The sequence below is a fragment of the Sciurus vulgaris genome (assembly GCF_902686455.1).
Source record: "Sciurus vulgaris genome assembly, chromosome: 6".
NCBI classification, from domain to species: Eukaryota; Metazoa; Chordata; class Mammalia; order Rodentia; family Sciuridae; genus Sciurus; species Sciurus vulgaris.
In genome coordinates this window covers 73,912,548-73,931,942 of record NC_136466.1, presented here as the reverse complement: position 1 = coordinate 73,931,942, position 19,395 = coordinate 73,912,548, and the positions used below count along the sequence as shown (strand labels likewise).

At 40.5% G+C, this 19,395-nt stretch overlaps 1 protein-coding gene across 1 annotated transcript in view; it reads right to left on the bottom strand.

The window, feature by feature from the left end:
- Nucleotides 1-1,117: 1,117 nt before the first annotated feature.
- The window catches only part of REEP5 (receptor accessory protein 5), a 58,215-nt gene continuing 39,937 nt past the window's right edge, over nt 1,118-19,395 (bottom strand). Inside the window, exons 4-5 of the mRNA XM_079143538.1 lie at nt 9,577-9,745; nt 1,118-4,165 (exon numbers count right to left, since the gene is read on the bottom strand). Coding sequence (XP_078999664.1) covers nt 4,032-4,165; nt 9,577-9,745 — 303 coding nt within the window. The 3' untranslated portion in view covers nt 1,118-4,031. The remainder of the gene's footprint in view (nt 4,166-9,576; nt 9,746-19,395) is intronic.

The window sequence follows — 19,395 nt, the reverse complement described above, 5'->3', positions numbered from 1 at the left end:
CCCCGGGTCTCTATGACTCTTCAGGCTGTGTCCTCGTCTTCTACAAAAACTTTCTCCAAACACTGCAGAGCACCAGTGGCCTTGGGTCACAGTCACTCTGATGCACCAAATTGGCATCATGAGGCAGCTTCTTCCTGGCCCCTAGGGCAGTTTAAATTTAGATACTAGCTCCCTTTCAAGATGGTTCCTGGCTACAGCACCTTTGGGGTTTTGCTAGGAGATGCACAGTCCTTTCCCAAAGCCAGGCTACCATGCAGATTGCAGGTACTTATCTAAGTGGACTTCAGTCTGTGAGGATGTGAAACTTTCCGGTGTGCAGGATTGCTGGATCAGTTCTTGCCTGTATTACTCTCCCTCCCGGCAGCAGTGGAAACCGAGGTAGCAGATGCTGTGGAATTTTTTTTTTCTGTGCTGTTGGCCCAGTCTCTCTCATGCTGGATTTCCAGGGTTCTCCTATGGTCACTCATTTCAAAATGCAACTATGTATCTGTTAATTTGGTTTTTCTTTGGGGAAGATGGTGAGTGCTAAACCTATTCAGTCATCTGGTTCTCTTGCTCTTTGTGAATTGAGGTGCTACAACATTTGATGTTAATATTATAGTCAGGACCAGACAAACTTTAATTTTCAAATATATTTATTTTCCTGCATACTATATAGAACTATAAAATTTGTTGGCTAAGATTTGAATTGCCCCTGTTACCCTAAATGCCCATGATTACAGTACTAAAATCATGAACTATGACAACAGATGTAGGCAGACCATGACCTCCAGAAGTAGGCTGTGTTTAAGGTGCTAGGGATTAAAACCAGGGCCTCACACATGCCTGAGCACTGTGCTCTACCACAGAGCTACACCCCAGCCCAGCAGGTCTTTTAAATAACATTTTAAGTCCCTTCCCAACTTGGTCTCTTCATCTTAAAAGATACGGAATGATTTTTGGAGGCACATATTAGAAGTGCTATATGCAGGGAGAAAGCAGTTGGCTTGGGTTTCCTTATATCTAGTGCTAATATAGGTGTAAACTCTTTTGGTGTATCATGTCTTTGGAGAAAGTCTTCCTTGAGGTCAGTGTAATAGGTAAGTGAGGAAATGAGGTTAATAAAATTCAGTTCTCATTTAACTATTATATTTCATTTTATTTTGTGTGGCTTTTCACCTGTAACCCAACTTGAGCAAAAATTTAACACAGATAAATGAACATTATATACAGCAGTTCCCCCCCTTATCCATGGTTCCCTCAGTTTGTTACTCAAGATCAACCAGTCTGAAAACAGTACAGCAAATATTTTGATACCACATTCACATAACTTTTATTACAGTATAATTGTCCTATTTTATTACTTTACCTTATAAACTTTTGTCATAGGTATGTATATATAGGGTTCAGTACTATTTGAGGTTTCAGACATCCACTTGGGGTCTTGGAAACATATCCCTCTTAGATAGAGTAGGGAATATTAGGGCTGGAGAGAGAGCTCAGTTGGTAGAGTCCCTGCCTTGCAAACACAAAGCCCTGGGTTCAATCCCCAGCACCACACACAAAAAAGTGGGGGAGTATTGTACGTCTCTTTCTATTCTGTGGCACCTTCAGGATAGATGATAACTTATAAAAAGGGTGATTTTGTTGTTGTTTATTTTTCTTTATTTTTTGGTACCAAGGATTGAATCCAGGTACCACTGAGTTAAATTCCCAGCCCTTATTTTTTATTTTGAGACAGGGTCTTGCTAAGTTTCCCAGGCTGACCTTAAACTTATGATTTTCCTACTGCTAGCCTCCTGAGTTGCTGGGATTACAGGTGTGTGCCACCACATCCAGCAAGCTATGTTCATTTTCTGTAGGCTGTGGATAGAAGATTCTTCTCAGAATAGCAGTTATTTTGTTGATCTGAATGCTTGAAGCTTTCCAGTAAAGAAAGAATTACAGAATGAATTATTTTCTTCATCTTGAAGAATTTCAAATGTTTATTAGGAATTCTGTTACTTTATATGCTCCTAAATGCCCATTCAATAGTATAAATAAATGCTTTGTCTTCTAGCCAGAGATAGGCTTAATTAGTTTTCAAACACTCTAGTCATGGCAATATTTTATTTGGGAAGACAGAATTGTTTGACTTATAACTTCTGCCATTAATACACATTTCAAACTGCCCAAAACAAATTTCTTGCAGAGTACATTGTAGGAGAAAGGTATAGTATCAAGACAAACAAAAAAATTGCATTTAGAATACACTTTAATAGTTTTTTACATTGATATTCTTACATAATTTGTAATTATGAGCAATGTTTTCCCCATCTTGTCCTGATAATATTTTGTACACTAACAATCCGATTATATATTCTATGTGGTAGAAGTTGCTAGTTTTTCATTCCTCTGTCACCAAGGAAAGTGTTCCTTTATTTATGGGAATGGTTTTAAATTACTCTGAAATTTCTTTTTCATGGAGGCTTGATTTTTCTCATAATAAAAATTTACTTGGTTTTCTAAAAACGTTCATTTTTTTCTTTAAATTTAAGTAATAAGATGCCTAATAATCAATATTTTTCCCAGGAAAATAAATGCTCTGATCTATATTATTAGGGTGATAATTTTTTATATCATAATATATCATGATGAGAGCTATTCATATTTATTTGCTTTAAAAAATATTTAGTAGGCCAGGCACACTGATGCACACCTGGAATCTGGTGACTAGGGAGGCTGAAGCAGGAGGACTGCATGTTCAAGGTCAGCCTCAGCAACTTAATAAGACTGTCTCAAAATAAAAAGGGCTGAGGATGTAGCTCAGCTGTGAAGTGCTCCAGTTTAAAAAAAAAAAAAAAAGTTTACTGGCTGCATATTTAATCTTATTTTGTTATACATGTGTTTAAGTCTAGCTTAGTCTTAATTCAGAAGCATCCTAACAGAATGATGTGAAGTTCAGATTTTCTGCTCCAGAGCTCTATAAGCTGTTTGGCCATTCAAGTTGGAAGCATTCATTTAAACTTTTTTATTCTGTACTTAAACTATGTAGTCATAAGTCATTTATCATGAAGAAATTTAAATGGACAACAAATAATTCTGACTTGTCAACTTAAGAGGACTCTTAAGTTTGACCTCCAAAGCCAGAGAAAAAGTTAAAGGCAGTTAAATTTAAGCACTGCCAACCAGATTACAGGTTGCATACTTCCTTTTCATTCCACAGAACTGCTCTTAGAGCTAAGTGTCATCGCTGGTACATTGCTGCTCATGATATAAACAAGAACACAGTAACTCGGGGAAAGAAAAGACTAGACCAACTGTTACTCACCTCTGAGGTAAAACCAGGAATAGTTTTCACTTAAGCATCTTAAAACAGACAAATCTAAAGCTATTAGGCAGATAAGACAGTATTATTATTTCTATAGAAAACTGGGCATTACGGGTTACTAATGTACTATCACCAGTGACTGACTGCTCTGCAAAACTCCTGGTGGTATTCAGGGCTACAATATTAGGAAAATAACCAGGCTGACCTCCATTCAACCTCATTTCTCACTATTTTTAAAAAATATAACTGATGTGTATTCATTTTCTGAAGTATGTTTAACAGATCCAGCTTGTGGCAGGTGGTCTTACTGTACAGAAATTATAAACAGCATGTACAACCTCTTGACCCCTTCCCCATAAGCACTATGCATGTCATAGTCAGTAATGCTTCTGTCTATATATACATGTAAATACACTAAAAACATTTACATGAAGTAGAACCACGATGATTTCCTAAATGTTTAGAGAAAATGCATGCAGAGTGAGCCCAGTAAAGTACAGAGGCCTGTGGGATATATAAATTTTATTTTTAGTTTACATTTCCTGCAGGATAGTAACATACAAGTCTTTTCCTACCTAGAGGCAAAATATATTTTCAAAAATTAGATACTGCCACTACATTAAATTTAAATTAAATGCTCCCTATGTAATGTATATAGACAATAAAAGCAAAAAAAATCTTATAACACATTCCATTTTTTTAATATATCAAAAATGTTTCCAAGGCAACATTATTAAAATGATTATACCACAGTCCCTAAAATAAAGTCAAGCTCTAAGAGGAAGGTACAGGAGGCGGGGCAGGAAAGTTCCATCCATTCCAGGGTTAGGAACTCTTCTTTTTCTTCACCCAGTAAATTCACTGTAGCTTTCTTGGCTGTTAAAATGGTAAGAAAATGTTATTAAAACTTTTTGTAATAAAGATCTCTGCCTCAGGAGCTACTAAATAACCAAACCCAGATGACTCCTATGCACACTGAGGTTTGTGGTCAGGACTGGGGGTTTCCATGAAACAGACAAGGCCCTCTTCTGAGCACAAATCCTGAAGATGTAAGCAAAATACTTGAAGTCCATCTAGCCTTGCCTCTTTTTGTGTGACAGTGTCACCCACACTGTCCTCTGTCCTCCTTTCTGCATCTAAAGAAGCAGAGATTCCTTAGTAGTGTTCTTTGTATATTCAAATTCTCATTTGCATTTGGTACTTGTCTTTAAGATTTCACTAGTCATTAATCTGATAAGAACAAAGTTGTGGGCTGGGGCTGGGGCTCAGTGGCAGAGCACCTGCCTAGCACCTGTGAGGCCCTGGGTTCGTCCCTCAGCACCACATAAAGATAAATGAACTAAAGGTATCATGTCCACATACAACTAAAAATACACATTAAAAAAAACAAAACTAAGTTGTGTTATCTCATGATGACGAAAACTAGAATGTCTTCATTCCAGTACTACAAATATTTATACTAACCATGCCACCCCCCCCCCCATAATGGGAAGTGGCCTATAGGAAACCAGTGTGGTATGTGAGATGGAGGTGGGGGAGGCTTGTCTGAAGCCTCCAGTGAGATTCTAAACTGCAGCTGTTTTAGATGGAGCCCAGGGTCCTCTTAACTGCCCTGACTGCTGCTCTCCATTACTCAAATTGCTAAACAAAATTAAGAACTGCAGCCTCTTTCTTAATAGCCCTGTGTAAAAAGTAATAGTGAACTCAAAATCTGAAACACCTAAAGGTATCAAACATATAATTAATAATTCTTATGCCCCTGATTTGCATGTGTCATATCAAATTAAACTGAATTTTGGAGTACTGATATACTATATGAGCCAAGAGGCAATAAAATTGGTGAACTAGGCAGAAATGATATTACCCAGGTTGCCAACTCGCTATGGGCAAGGAAGAACAGAAGAGAAAGCTCTTAAAAACTGATGCCAGACTCCATGAGGCACTCCTGTAATCCCAGCTACTCAGGAGGCTGAAGTGGGTGGAATTGCAAGTTTGAGGCCAGTCTTAGCAATGAGCAAGACCCTGTCTCAAAATTTAAAAAAAATAGAAATAAAAAGGGCTGGGCTGGGGCTGGGGCTAACTGGTAAGGCACTTGCCTAGCATGTATAAGGCACTGGGTTCGATCCTCAGCACCACATAAAAATAAATAAAGGCATTCTGTCCATTTACAACTGCCTAAAAATAAAAAAATTAAAAAAATAGGGCTGAGGGGGTAGTTCAGTGGTAGAGCACCCCAGGGATTTTTCAACCCCCAGTACTGAAAAAGAGTAAAAATTGGCAATCTGCAAGTGAGAGGACATCAAGGCTGCAAGTTAGAACATACTTAAAATCACAGAAAATGTATTGAAGTAGAGTGTAGTTGTATGCTCAGAAACAGGAAACCAAAGAGAGAGGTCTGGGAGGGAGAAATGGGGTACAACCATCTTTGGGGCACGAGTGCTGTCTGGTGTGAAATCCGACTCCCTAGTTAGTGGTCAGGCCACCTCATCTCCCAGTCTACCAGAGAGCTCTGGAATGACTCCCTTAGACAACACCCACTGTCCACCTTTCTCCAGTTTCTCTGGAGGGGATGCTGGGATGGACCCCAGGGCCTTGAACGTGCTAGGCAAGAGCTCTACCACCGAACAATCCCCCAGCCCCGCTTCCTCCATTTCTAAAACTCTTGCTTGGCAAGAGTTAAGACTTAAGATTCATCAATAAAATCTCTCTTCCCCTCCTTTTCTCCAAGTGCTTCCTCTACCTTCCTGTCTTAGAACTGCTTTTTCAAGTGGTGGCTGATTTTCTTCCATACCCTGGTACCACTGCGTCTGGAGACCTGGTAGCTTCTGTCTTTGTTCTTCATTGCCACTTTCAGAATCTCGTGCCTTTGGATTACATCGCCCACTACCTTTCTTTTCCCAGTTGTCTCTGACTCTTGGGCCACTCTGCCTCAGTTCTTGAAGATTTTAGCTCCTAACCTCATGGCACTCTCCCATTTTAGTGATTTTAATGTAATTCATGCAGAAATCCTTCTAATATCCTAATATCTTAAATTTCTCCCCTCCAGTAACTTTTATGTTCCATCCTACGGCACTCACACCCATGATCCTTGTCACTACCAAAAACTGCAGTTCTTTCATGATCCTTTTAAGAATTTAACCTTATTTATTTGTTTTTTATGTGGTGCTGAGGCTCGAACCCAGTGCCTTATACATGCTAGGCAAGCGCTCTACCAGTGAGCCACAGCCCCAGCCCTCCCTCCATGATCTTATGCCAAGATCCCACTCTCCATCACCTTTTTAAAAAAAGTTTTATACATATATGTATATATTTTTTAGTTGTTGATGGACCTTTATTTACTTATTTGTGGTGCTGAGAATCAAACCCAGTGCCTCACACATGCTCTACCACTGAGCTACAACCCCAGCCCGCTCCATCACCTCATCTCTGCAGCTCACTCCCTCTACTGTCCTCACTCAGAGTCCCTCTCCCACCATTTCCCTCTTTCCCCAGTTTAACTGTCAGCATCCAACTTAGCCACAGTCCCACTCTGACTCACAAGTCTTGCTTAAATCATGCCTCTTGGGCTGGAGTTGTAGCTCTGCGATAAGAGCACTTGCCTATGTGAAAGGCACTGGGTTTGATCCTTAGCACTGCATAAAAATAAACAAAAGTATTGTGTCCATCTCTAAATTTTTTTCTAAAATCACACCTCTCCACCAACTCTGCAGATGAGCATGGCTATAGAAAAGCAAACATGAACTGCTCTCACTCTCAATTCATAATACAAATCTCGGGTGAGCCTTTGACACTGCCTGGAACCACATGACAGTGTCCATTTACTCTACCACTGTCCTAGAGGGGCCATCAAACTGCAGCCACACTCCAAAGTATTGTCTTGGGCTGCTGTCACATTACCATGGCAGAGCTGAGTACTGCCAACACAGACCCGATGGCCCATAAAACCTGAAATGTTTATTATGTAGCCCTTTACAGAAAGTCTGTCGGCCCTATCCTACATGACCATTCACACCTCTCCTCTTTTCCATCATCTTCCCCAACATCTCTCAGTTGGCCTTCTTTCTCCTCTTTACTGCGGAAGTTGAAGTAATCAGAAAACCACTTCTCGAAGCTCTCAGTCACACATACCCACCCCTACTAGCACCTCTACCAAAACCTTGATTTCTGTTATTGTAAAATGTTCCAGCTCTCTGCCAATGCCTCTATTTGTACACTCAATCCTATTTCTGGTCCAGTCAAGGACAGCAATTGCTCTCTACGCATCATTCCCATTAATTTTCAAACATGCTTCATTTTCTCCTACCTTACCAAGTTCTAACATTCTCAGGACCCTTGTTACTTATTCCAGTTACAGCCCCATGCTCCTCCCGGGTGCAGTAACTGTCTCAGGAGTTGTCCACGTTCTTCATGCCTTTTCCCATCTCTTTCAATCAGCATGCTGCAAAATCTGTTTTCCTCAAGATCACTAGTGTCTTTCCTCATTGCTAAGTACAATGGTTCCTCTCATCTTATTTTAACTTGGTCTACAGCACATGACAATGATCACTTCCTCCTTTGAAACATTGTTTTTACTTTGCCCCAAGGACCCTACCTCATCTTCCCTTTCCCTGTGAGTCTATTTAGCTGATTGCTTCTCAGCTCCCTTCTACTCACAATCCTCACCTGTCTTCTGAACTCTCAACATCTACATCCATCTGGCTGGCTGACTACTCCATATAGGTATCTAACAAACACAGCTCCAGAACAGAATCCTTACTTCCCCCACCTAAATCTGTACTATCCAGTCTTTCCCAGCTCAGTGGCAATCCTCTCCTTCCACCTGAGCAGGCTGAAATGTTTGTCCTTGAATTCTGACTCCATGCCTGATCTTTAAGCAAATCCTGCTGGCTCTAGCTTAGAAGTGAGTTGCTTCTTACCCCCTACTGCTCCTAGTACAAACCAAGGTGCTACCCTCATCTCTAAACAGGTCACTGCAGCGACCTTTTAACTATCTCCCAGTTTCCTTCCCTGCCTCCCTCCAGTCCATTCTTAATGCAGTCGCCAGTCATCTTGTTAATGCACAGGCCAGATCACGTTGCTCTTCTGCTCAAAATTTCCCGACAGTACCTTATCTTGCATGGAGTAAGAACCAAAGCCTTCCCGCTGACCTATAGGCATTATGTGATCTGTCTCCATGATGATCGTGCTGACCTTTCTCCTCCTGCTACCCTCGAGGTCACTTCCTTTCCTACAGCTCCTTCTGGGGCACTTGTTCCCATGGTTCCCTCCTTTACTATCTTCAAGTCTGACCCATACGGCCCTCTTGGTAAAGGTTTCCGGACTTTCCTTCTTAAAATCGTAATTATCCCTCCAGTCCCTGTCACTCCCTATCTTTCTAGCTGCTTAATTTTTCTCTACATTATCATATAACCTTTTAAATTGGGGGGCGGAGGTGGGTAACAGGGATTGAACTTGGGGGCACTCGACCACTGAGCAACATCCCCAGCTCTATGTTGTGTTTTATTTAGAGACAGGGTCTCCCTGAGTTACTTAGCACCTCGCCGTTGTTGAACTCACCACTTTGAACTTGTGATCCTCCTGCCTCAGCCTCCTGAGCTGCTGGGATTACAGGCATGCACCACTATGCCTGGCTAACCTTTTAATTTCATTGTCTCTTTCAACGAGACTGTAAGATTCAAGGAGTACGGTCTCTGGTTCACTGGTTCATTGCTAGTGCTATGGACATGTTTGGCACATACTAAACATCTCGATAAATAAGCATTTGAATAAATCAATCAGGGGAGCTGAGAAAAGGCATTCTCTGGGACCTAGAATAAAAATGATTTGAACAGCACACTTAGCAGGTCAGCTAGAACTGAATTAAAGAGACTATATATAAATGAATCTAAAATCTCTGCCTATTGTAGGCTGACTGAATGCTGCATTGAATGTGTCATGAGGAATCCTGGGAACAGTAAAGGGAAGCCCAGGAATAGTGGTACATGTCTGTAATCCCAGCAACTCAGGAGGTTGAGGCAGGAAGACTGCAAATTGGAGGCCACCCTCAACAGGGTGGGACAGGGAAAACCTGTCTCGAAACAGGCTGGGGATGTGGCTCAGTGGTTAAGCATCCCTAGGTTCAATCCTGGTCCAAAAATAAAATAGGCAAACTCTTCATAAGGAAATCCATTTAGTGGTCTTTGCATTTGGCTAAGGAAAGCTGGGAGGACAAGGCCATTAAGCCCATTATTTGACCCAGTGTATCACATCTCCTCCCTGTGTGGAACCAAGTTGTCCCTGACTCTTACCTTCTTTAGTGATGGCATCTGCAGTCTCTTTGGCTTTGTCCTTCAGGTCCTTCATCACACTGTCTACCTGAGACTGGTGCTTCAGGAAGAATGGACGAATGATGCGCTTGTAGAGCAGTTCAGCCCCATTAGAAGGACTTGGGGCCATGCACCACAACAGGAAGCCACACTGCGCAGAATGAGAAGCAGCATGGTAAGACGAGGGTGGGCATTCTGAGAACACACTCCCCCTCACCACCCCCGAGGTGTGTGCTGCCTGCCATTTTTGCCAGTGGTGTTCCCAGTATTTTCTGCAGGCTAATGGTAGGCTCTTTTCAGATGGAAAAACATGACGAGTAATGAGCTAGTAAGGAAAAGCTGAGACTGAAAAAGAAGGGTAAAACACACCAGATTTGGGAGCTTTTTAGTTTATAGCTATAAGAAAATTTATTATGTAACTTTTTTTTTTTTCAATATTTTTTAGTTGTAGATGGACACATACCTTTATTTTATTTACTTATTTCTATGTGGTGCTGAGAATTGAACCCAGTGCCTCACATGTGCAAGGCAAACACTCTACCACTGAGCTACAACCCCAGCCCTATTATGTAACTCTTAAAAATCAATGTAAGAAAATGTAGTATTTATCTGCATGTGTCAAGCCCTGTATAGATAAGCTTAATATCCATGAAGTTTGTTCTCCCTAGGCTTGTCTTGCTAAGTTTGTTACATTAATCTATTCCACCCACAGAATACATACTCTGGATAATCTTAGTTTTTAGATGTCAATGGACCTTTATTTTATTTTATTTATATGGGATGCTGAGAATTGAGCCCAGTGCCTCACATGTGCTAGGTAAGCGCACTACCACTGAGTCACACCCTAGCCCGAAACCTCTGTTTCTGGTAGAACTTTAGGCTTCAAGGATCTCTGTAGACAGTGTTAATCATTATTCCTGTTTCTTTAGGCTCTACTGAGATAAAAGTAGACAAGACTTTACCCTAAGAACTTAAAAAAAAATGTTTACCACTTATTTAAGTAAATACCAGCTGGGCACTTCAAGACATTCAAGCAATTTATCATCCTTCTATAAGAGTGAGCAAAAAAAAAAAAGGAAATATTCAGAAATATTCAGATTTGCTAATTTTCCTAGAAAGTTTAACAAACAACATACTGGTTATTTTAGTTAAAAGATTCTGACCATATTATATTCCACATAGTCCAGGTGACTCATCATAAAACAGAAATCACTTCCAGGGGTTCCAAAATCTGTATTTTTATCAGTTTTCTTAAAGTAAAAACCTTCTCAACTTCATACGCTTTAAATCAGAATCTATGGCTTAGTCATCATTATTCCAAACCAATGAATGCATTCAAACAATCAAGAAGTTGCAATGCCTTTCTAAAATAGTGTTTTAAAATTTGCTCTAGAGATGAAGAACTGGCAGCTCACAATGAGAACAGAGAGCTTGAACTCAGATGTACAAACAGCTCACTCCATTAGCAACATGTTGGCTCTGAAAAATTTCTACTACTTCTTTAAGTTGTATCACACTCAAAATATGAAACAAAACCTGGGCACAATGGGGGCACCTGGACTGCCAGCTATTTGGAGGCTGAAGTGGTGGAGGATAGCTCAGGAGTTGTAGACCAGCCTAGGTAACGTAGTGAGACTTGGTTTCAAAAAAAAAAAAAAAAAAAAAAACTTCAGGTTTTCAACAGATTAATCTCTGGATTTTCTCAACTATAAGACTCTGGAAAACTAATACTCATTAATTAAAATTTGTTATAGATACACAAGAGCTTTTAGAAGATAGAGGTTGACGCTTGTCAGTCTGTGAACATCCTAACTAGCTATTGGTTCATCAGTCAGCTTGCACGAATCCTTCTCAGTTATTGGTCCCCTGTTAGCCCGGCAGAATTCAACTGCTTCATGATAGCTACCCCGCCATCTTTTCTCATGCTTCTCTCTCTCCTACTTACTTTCTCTATCCTCTTCACTCTTCCACTCTCTCTAGCGCGTGCCCTTTCCCATTCCCTTTCTTTTCCTCTCATTTTCTCTCTTACCCTACAGGGAGATACTTTGTTTGCTTAATAAACTCCCTTATGTGAAAAAAAAAAAAAAAAGAGGAGGTTGAATTTTAAAAACATATATACAAAATAACTATACACTTCTTATAATAAACAAAACCAATCAGAAACAATGAAAATAAAGGTAAGAGAAAACATGTATCCAAGAGTGGGGTGCTGTAATGTCAGCTACTCAAGAGGCTGGGGCAGGAGACTGCAAGTATGAAGCAGCCTGGGCACCCCTGTCTCACAATAAAAAGGGCTGGGGACATAGCTGAGTGGCAGAGCACTTGCCTAGCGTGTGACAGGCTCCGAGTTTGATCCCTAGTGCCCCCCCCCACACACACACACACAAACACACACACACACAAACACACACACACACGCAAAATCAAATAATGCCCCAAATAGCTCGATACTAATATTAATAAACATGAACTTAAGGCAAAATAAGTAAACAGAATAAGGAAAACAATTCAAGAAGATTAGAATTCCTGAATTTATAAATTTATCTGAAATATGTTATAATTTTATATATACTTATAATTTTATAATTACCTTTATAATTCATATTTTATGATTATGTATCTTTCAAATTATTCTTAAAACAAATTAAAGTCAGAATTATATATAAATAGACTAAATCAGCATAGATATTAATACCTCCATCAGAAACTGAGATGTCAAAAAGAAGAACAAATCAATACCCAAAGCAGCAGAAGACAGGAAATGATTAAAATCAGAGCTGAAATCAATAAAACTGGAACAAAAGAAACAACTGAAAAAATTGACAAAACAAAAAGTTTGTTCTTAAAAAACAAATAAAATTGATAAAACCTTAGCCACACTAACAAAGAGAAAACTGAAATTACTTAAATTTGTGATGAAAAAGGAAATGTTGCGACAGACACTACTGAAATACAGATGATAATTAGGCATTATTTTGAAAATTTATACTCAAATGAAATAGAACAACTTGAAGACACTGACAAATTTCCAGAGGCATATGATCTACCCAAACTGATTCAGGAGGACACACACAATTTAAACCGATCAATTTCAAGCAATGAAGTAGAAGATGCCATCAAAAGCCTACCAACCAAGAAAAGCCCAGGACCAGACGGATTCTCAGTCGAGTTCTACAAGACCTTCACATAAGAATGAACACCAAGACGCCTCAAATTATTCCATGGAACAGAAAAGGCTGGAACCCTTCCAAATTCATTCTATGAAGCTAGTATCATCCTGATACCAAAACCAGACAAAGACACATCAAGGAAAGAAAACTTCAGACCAATATTCCTCATGAACATAGATGCAAAAATTCTCAATAAAATTCTGGCAAACTGTATATAAAATCATATTAAAAAGATAGTTCACCACAACCAAGTGGGGTTCATCTCTGGGATGCAAGGTTGGTTCAACATATGGAAATCAATAAACCTAGTAACATCACATTAACAGACTTAAAGGCGAGAATCATGTGATTTTCTCAATAGATGCATTTGACAAAATATAGCACCTCTTCATGTTCAAAACACTGGAGAAACTAGGAATAGTAGGAACATACCTCATCATTGTAAAAGCTATCTTTGCTAAGCCCAAAGCTAACATCATTCTAAATAGAGAAAAATTGAAAGCATTCCCTCTAAGAACTGGAACAAGACAGAGATGCCCTCTTTCACCACTTCTATTCAACATAGTCTTTGAAACTCCTGCCACACAGATGAAAGAAATTGAAGGGATACCAATAGGAAAAGAACTCAAACGATCACTATTTGCTGACAACATGATTCTATATTTAGAAGATCCAAAAAATTCCACCAAAAACTTTTAGAACTCATAAATGAATTCAGCAAAGTAGCAGGATATGAAATCAATACCCATAAATCAAATGCATCTCTATACATAAGTGATGAATCCACTGCAAAAGAAATTAGGAAAACTACCCATTCACAGTAGACTGAACAACAACAACAACAACAATAAAAAAAAAAAAAAAAAAAAAAAACTCAGGAATCAATCTAACAAAAGAGGTGAAAGACCTCTACAATGGAAACTACAGGACACTCAAGAGAAACTGAAGACCTTAGAAGATGGAAAGATCTCCCATGCTCTTGGATAGGCAGAATTAATACTGTCAAAATGGCCATACTACAAAAGTGTTATACAGATTCAATGCAATTCCTATTAAAATCCCAATGACATTCTTCATAGAAACTGAAAAACCAATCATGAAATTCATTTGGAAAAATGAGACCCAGAATAGCCAAGACAATCCTTAGCAAGAAGAGTGAAGCAGGAGGCATCACACTACCAGACCTTAAGTTACACTACAGAGCCATAGTAACAAAAACAGCACGGTATTGGCACCAAAATAGACATGTAGACCAATGGTATAAAATAGAAGACACAGAGACAAACCCACAAAAATACAGTTATCTCATACTAGACAAAGATGCCAAGAATATACATTGGAGCAAAGATAGCCTGTTCAAAAAATGGTGCTGGGAAAACTGGAAATCCATATGTAACAAAATGAAACTAAACCTCTATCTCTCCCCCTACACAAAAATCAACTCAGAGTGGATCAAAGGCTTAGGCAATGAAACAGAGACCCTGCACCTAACAGAAGAAAAAGTAGGCCCAAATCTTCATCATATTCATTTAGGACCTGATTTCCTTAACAAGACTCCTAAAGCACACCATATAAAATTAAGAATCAATAAATGGGGTGTTTTCAAACTAAAAAGCTTCTTCTCAGCAAAGGAAACAATAATGTGAAGAGAGAGCCTGCAGAATGGGAGAGAATATTTACCACATGCACCTCAGATAGAGCACTAATCTCCAGGATATATAAAGAACTCAAAAAACTTAACACGAACCCAAATAATCCAATCAATAAATGGGCTAAGGAACTGAACGGACACTTTGCAGAAGAAATACAATCGATCAATAAACATATGAAAAAATGTTCATCATCTCTAGCAATTAGAGAAATGCAAATCAAAACTACTCTAAGATTTCATCTCACTCCAGTCAGAATGGCAATTATCTAGAATACAAGCAATAATAAGTGTTGGTGAGGATGTGGGGGAAAGGTACACTCATACATTATTGGTGGGATTGCAGATTGATGCAACCACTATAGAAAGCAGGATGGAGATTTCTTAGAAAACATGGAATGGAACCACCATTTGACTCAGCTATCTCAGTCCTCAATTTAGAACCTAAGGACTTAAAATCAGCATGCTACAGTGATATAGCCACGTCAATGTTTATAGCAGCTCAAGTCACAATAGCTGAACTATGGAATCAACCTAGATGCCCTTCAATAGATGAATGGATAAACAAAATGTGGTACATATACACAATAGAATATTACTCAGCCTTAAAGAAGAATGAAACTACGACATTTGCAGATAAATGGGTGGAGTTAGAGAATATCATGCTAAGTGAAATAAGCCAATCGTAAAAAAGCCAAAAGGCCAAATGTTTTCTCTGATAAGCAGATGCTGATCCATAGTGGGGGATGGGTAGGGAAGAATGAAGGAACTGTGGATTTGCAGAGGGGAGTGAGGGGAATGGCACAGCTGTGGGGATAGGAAGGACAATAAAATGAGATGGATATTATTACATGTATGAAAACATTTTTTTTTTAATTTCCCTATTAAAAAAAGAAAAGAAATTGACATGTCAGCCAGGTGTGGTTGCACACACCTCTAATCCAGCAACTCAGGAGGCTGAGGCAGGAGGACTGCAAATTTCAGGTCAGCCTTGGCAACCTAGTGAGAACTTGTCACAAAAAATAAAGATTGAGGATGAAGCTCAGTGGTAAAGTGCCCTTGGGTTTAATATTCAGTAACACCAACAACAAAACAATTGATATATCAAACAGACTAGAAATTGGTAAGAATACAGAAGAACACAAAATTTAAATCTTATCTAAAGATATATCAGATCCCTTCAGCTAACAGATTTTTGTTTAATAGGTGGGGTCTTGCTATGTTATCCAGGCAGGTGAAGCAAACCTCCTGGCTCATGCAATCTTCCTGCCTTGGTTTCCCAAGGAGCTAGGACTACAGGCACACACAGATAGCACTGTGTCAAGGTACAAATAGGGATTCTACAAGTTGTGTAGTATCCAGTGGATAAGAGGATAGGCTCAGAGAAAGTGAGTTCTAATCCTGGTTGTACCACTTTTGCGCCTGACAAACTTTGTGCAAGTTACTTAATTGCTCAAGTCTGCTTTTTCCTGTATAAAGCAAGTATTGAAATTAAAAAAATCTATCTATTATAAGAGAAGGCTATGCTCTAAAATGGTCCACACATAGGAGTGGAAAAGAAATTCAACACAGAAATACAGAAAATATGAAGAAAACAAGATAATATGACACCTCCTGAAGTTCATAATTCACTAACAACTGACTACATAGATAACTGAAGTGAACGAAATACCAAATAAAGAATTCAAAATAATGATTATGTAAATGATCAATGAATTCCAAGAGAACACAGAAAAACAATGGAATGAATTAAGTCAGTCAGTATAGGATATGAAGGAGAAATTCAATAAGGAGATAGAGATATTGAAAAAGAACCAAACAAATCTTGGAAATGAAAGACACAATAAATCAAAAAGTTCAAATAAAAGTCTGACAGAGAGTAGACCATTCAGAAGGAATCTCAGAACTAGAAGAACAAGTGGCTGGCCTTAAAAATTCAGTATTAAAGAAAAAGAAGTAACCACAATCAGAATATGCAAGAACTCCAGGACAACATTAAGAGGCCAAATTTAAGAATCATTGGAATTGAAGAAGGTTGTGAGATGAATACAGGTTAATGGAATGCATAAACTCTTCAGGGAAGTAGTAAGAGAAAAATTTCTAAGCCTTGAGAATAAGGTAGAAATCCAGATACAGGAGGCATTCAGAACCCCAAATAGACAAGATCAAAAAGAACCTCTCTGTGACACAATATAATGAAAATATCTAACATACAGAACAAGGACAGTATTTAAAAAGTCTCAAGAGAAAAACATTGGGTCACATTTAGAGGCAAGACAATCAGAATTACTTTTGATTTCTCAGCACAAACTAAGGAGGGCTTAGAATGATTTGTTCCAAACCCTGAAGGAAAATAACTATTAACCAAGATTGTTATGTTAAGCAAAGCTATCCCTCAGAATCAAGGAAATAAAAACCTTCCGAGATAGGCAGAAACTAAAAGACCACATGACTATTAAGCTAGCCTATAGAAAATACTTAAGGTAATACTACATACAGAAGAAATAAAAGAGGATTCAAGATGGCGGACTAGAGGGTGGCTGCGTTTCGTGTTGCTCCAGGACTCAGGACTCAAGAAGAGGAGATATAGAGAGCCTTGGGACCAACTCAAAGCAGCCGGGCGAGAGTCCCCCACTGGGCAGGCGTCCCGGATGGGGCAGGAGTCCTGGACGGGGCGGTAGCCCCAAAAGCAGGGATCTTTGCAAAGTAGAACGGCCGGCGAGGCGCCCCTCCCCCCCGCCGGAGCAGTGATCGCAGACAGCTGGGAGCATTGAAGAGGGGGCTGCCCAGAGGAGAAGGAGAAATACGGGCTCCGCACGTCGCTTGGAATTGGATCAGCTGCGCCAGGGCTCCGGGCGGCTATCCGGAGGAGCAGCGTGGACTCAGGACTCAAGAAAAGGAGATATTGAGAGACTTGGGACCAACTCAAAGCAGCCGGGTGAGTGTTTCCCACTGGGCAGGCATCCCGGACGGGGCGGTAGCCCCCGGACAGGGCGGTAGCCCCGAAAGCAGGGATCTTTGCAAAGTAGAACTGCCGGCGAGGCGCCCCTCCCCCCGCCGAAGCAGTGATCGCACACAGCTGGGAGCATTGGAGAGGTGGCTGTTCACCACAGCGCTTGGACTCGGCGCAACCCACCTGGGCTCTGGGAGGCTGCCCAAAGGAGAAGGTGCTTGGTGAGCTGTTTGGACTGAATGTGACCACCCCTGAACACAGGGGGCTGCCCAGAGGAGAAGGAGAAATACGGGCTCCGCACGTCGCTTGGAATTGGAGCAGCTGCGCCAGGGCTCTGGGCGGCTATCCGGTGGAACAGCGTGGTGAGTGGTTTGGTCCCAGAGCATCCGCTCCTGAACATAGGGGGGTTGTCTGGAGAAGGAGGAGGAGCGCGGCGGGGTGCTTGGGCTCGAAGTGACTGCACCAGGGCTATGGGAGGCAGTAGGGACAAGAAGGTGCACAGTGAGTTCTTGGGACTCGTGATGCACCAGATCTCTGGGTGACTGCCTGGTGGAGAAAGTGGTGCGTGGTGGGTCACTTGGTCTTAGAGCGACCGCACGGAACAACAGGTGGCTGCCGGAGGAAAAGGCGTGTGGCGGATCACTGGGACTCGGAGCGATTGTAAGGGGCTCCAGGTGGCTGCTCAGAGGAGGGGCCGCATAGCCAGGCGAAAAGTGCAGAACAGGGTCCTAGACGGCTTCTTGGTGGAAGGGCCCCACAGACAAACTGAGGGGCAGAGCGAAGGCTCCAGGACTGCAGGCAGCTTCTCTGAGGAGAGGCACCTGAAGGAGATTCGTTTGCGAAGGGTGAGGCTTCCAGGCCCAGGAGGTAGGTCCGGGTCCCTGGGAACATTGCAGAAGAAGGCTGCCCAGCCCAGGCGGTAGTTGTGAATTGAACGGAACTTCTGGGAGGAAAACCGACCAGCGAGACCTCCCCACCGGGTGACTCCTCCCTGTTGGGTGAGGTTCTCCCAAAAGGACCGTAAAATCAGAGACACAGGCCCAAACTGGTCTTGCATCAGCCCATAACCTACTTCCCTTCTGGATGACCATTCATCAGCAAGTGAAGGTACCTCTGCCCACTAGCAGGGAATATACCCCACCAGAAGGCCACCACCCCTAGGGAGTCAGCTCCCTTGTGGAGCACTGCATTATCAACTTCCTCCAAGATTTCAGGCTACTGAAGACTAAGAGGGGATATAATAGAAATCTTCAGGGATATTATAAGACAATAGAGGAAATCTGCAATATCACAGCGGTCAACTGATACCTGAACAATATGAGAAAAACAAGGAAAGAAAATGCTGCAACAAATCTAGATGTTACATCAATGAAACCCAACGACAGCATGGCAGAAGAAATGACAGAAAGGGAGTTCAGAATGTACATAATTAAAATGCTCAGGGAAGCAAATGACGAGATGCAAGAGCAAATGCAGGCACTGAATGATCGCACCAATCGACAGTTAAAAGAGCAAATACAGGAAGCAAAAGATCACTTCAATAAAGAGTTAGAGATATTGAAAAAAAAACAAACAGAAATCCTTGAAATGAAGGAAACAATAAACCAAATTAAGAACTCCATAGAAAGCATAACCAATAGATAGAACACCTGGAAGACAGAACATCAGACATTGAAGATAAAATATTTAACCTTGAAAACAAAGTTGAACAAACAGAGAAGATGGTAAGAAATCATGAACAGAATCTCCAAGAACTATGGGATATCATGAAGAGGCCAAATTTGAGAATTATTGGAATTGAGGAAGGCTTAGAGAAACAGACCAAAGGAATGAACAATCTATTCAATGAAATACTATCAGAAAATTTCTCAAATCTGAAGAATGAAATGGAAGATCAAGTACAAGAGGCTTATAGGACTCCAAATATACAAAATTACAACAGACCCACACCAAGGCACATTATAATGAAAATGCCCAACATACAAATAAAGACAGAATTTTAAAGGCCGCAAGAGAGAGGAATCAAATTA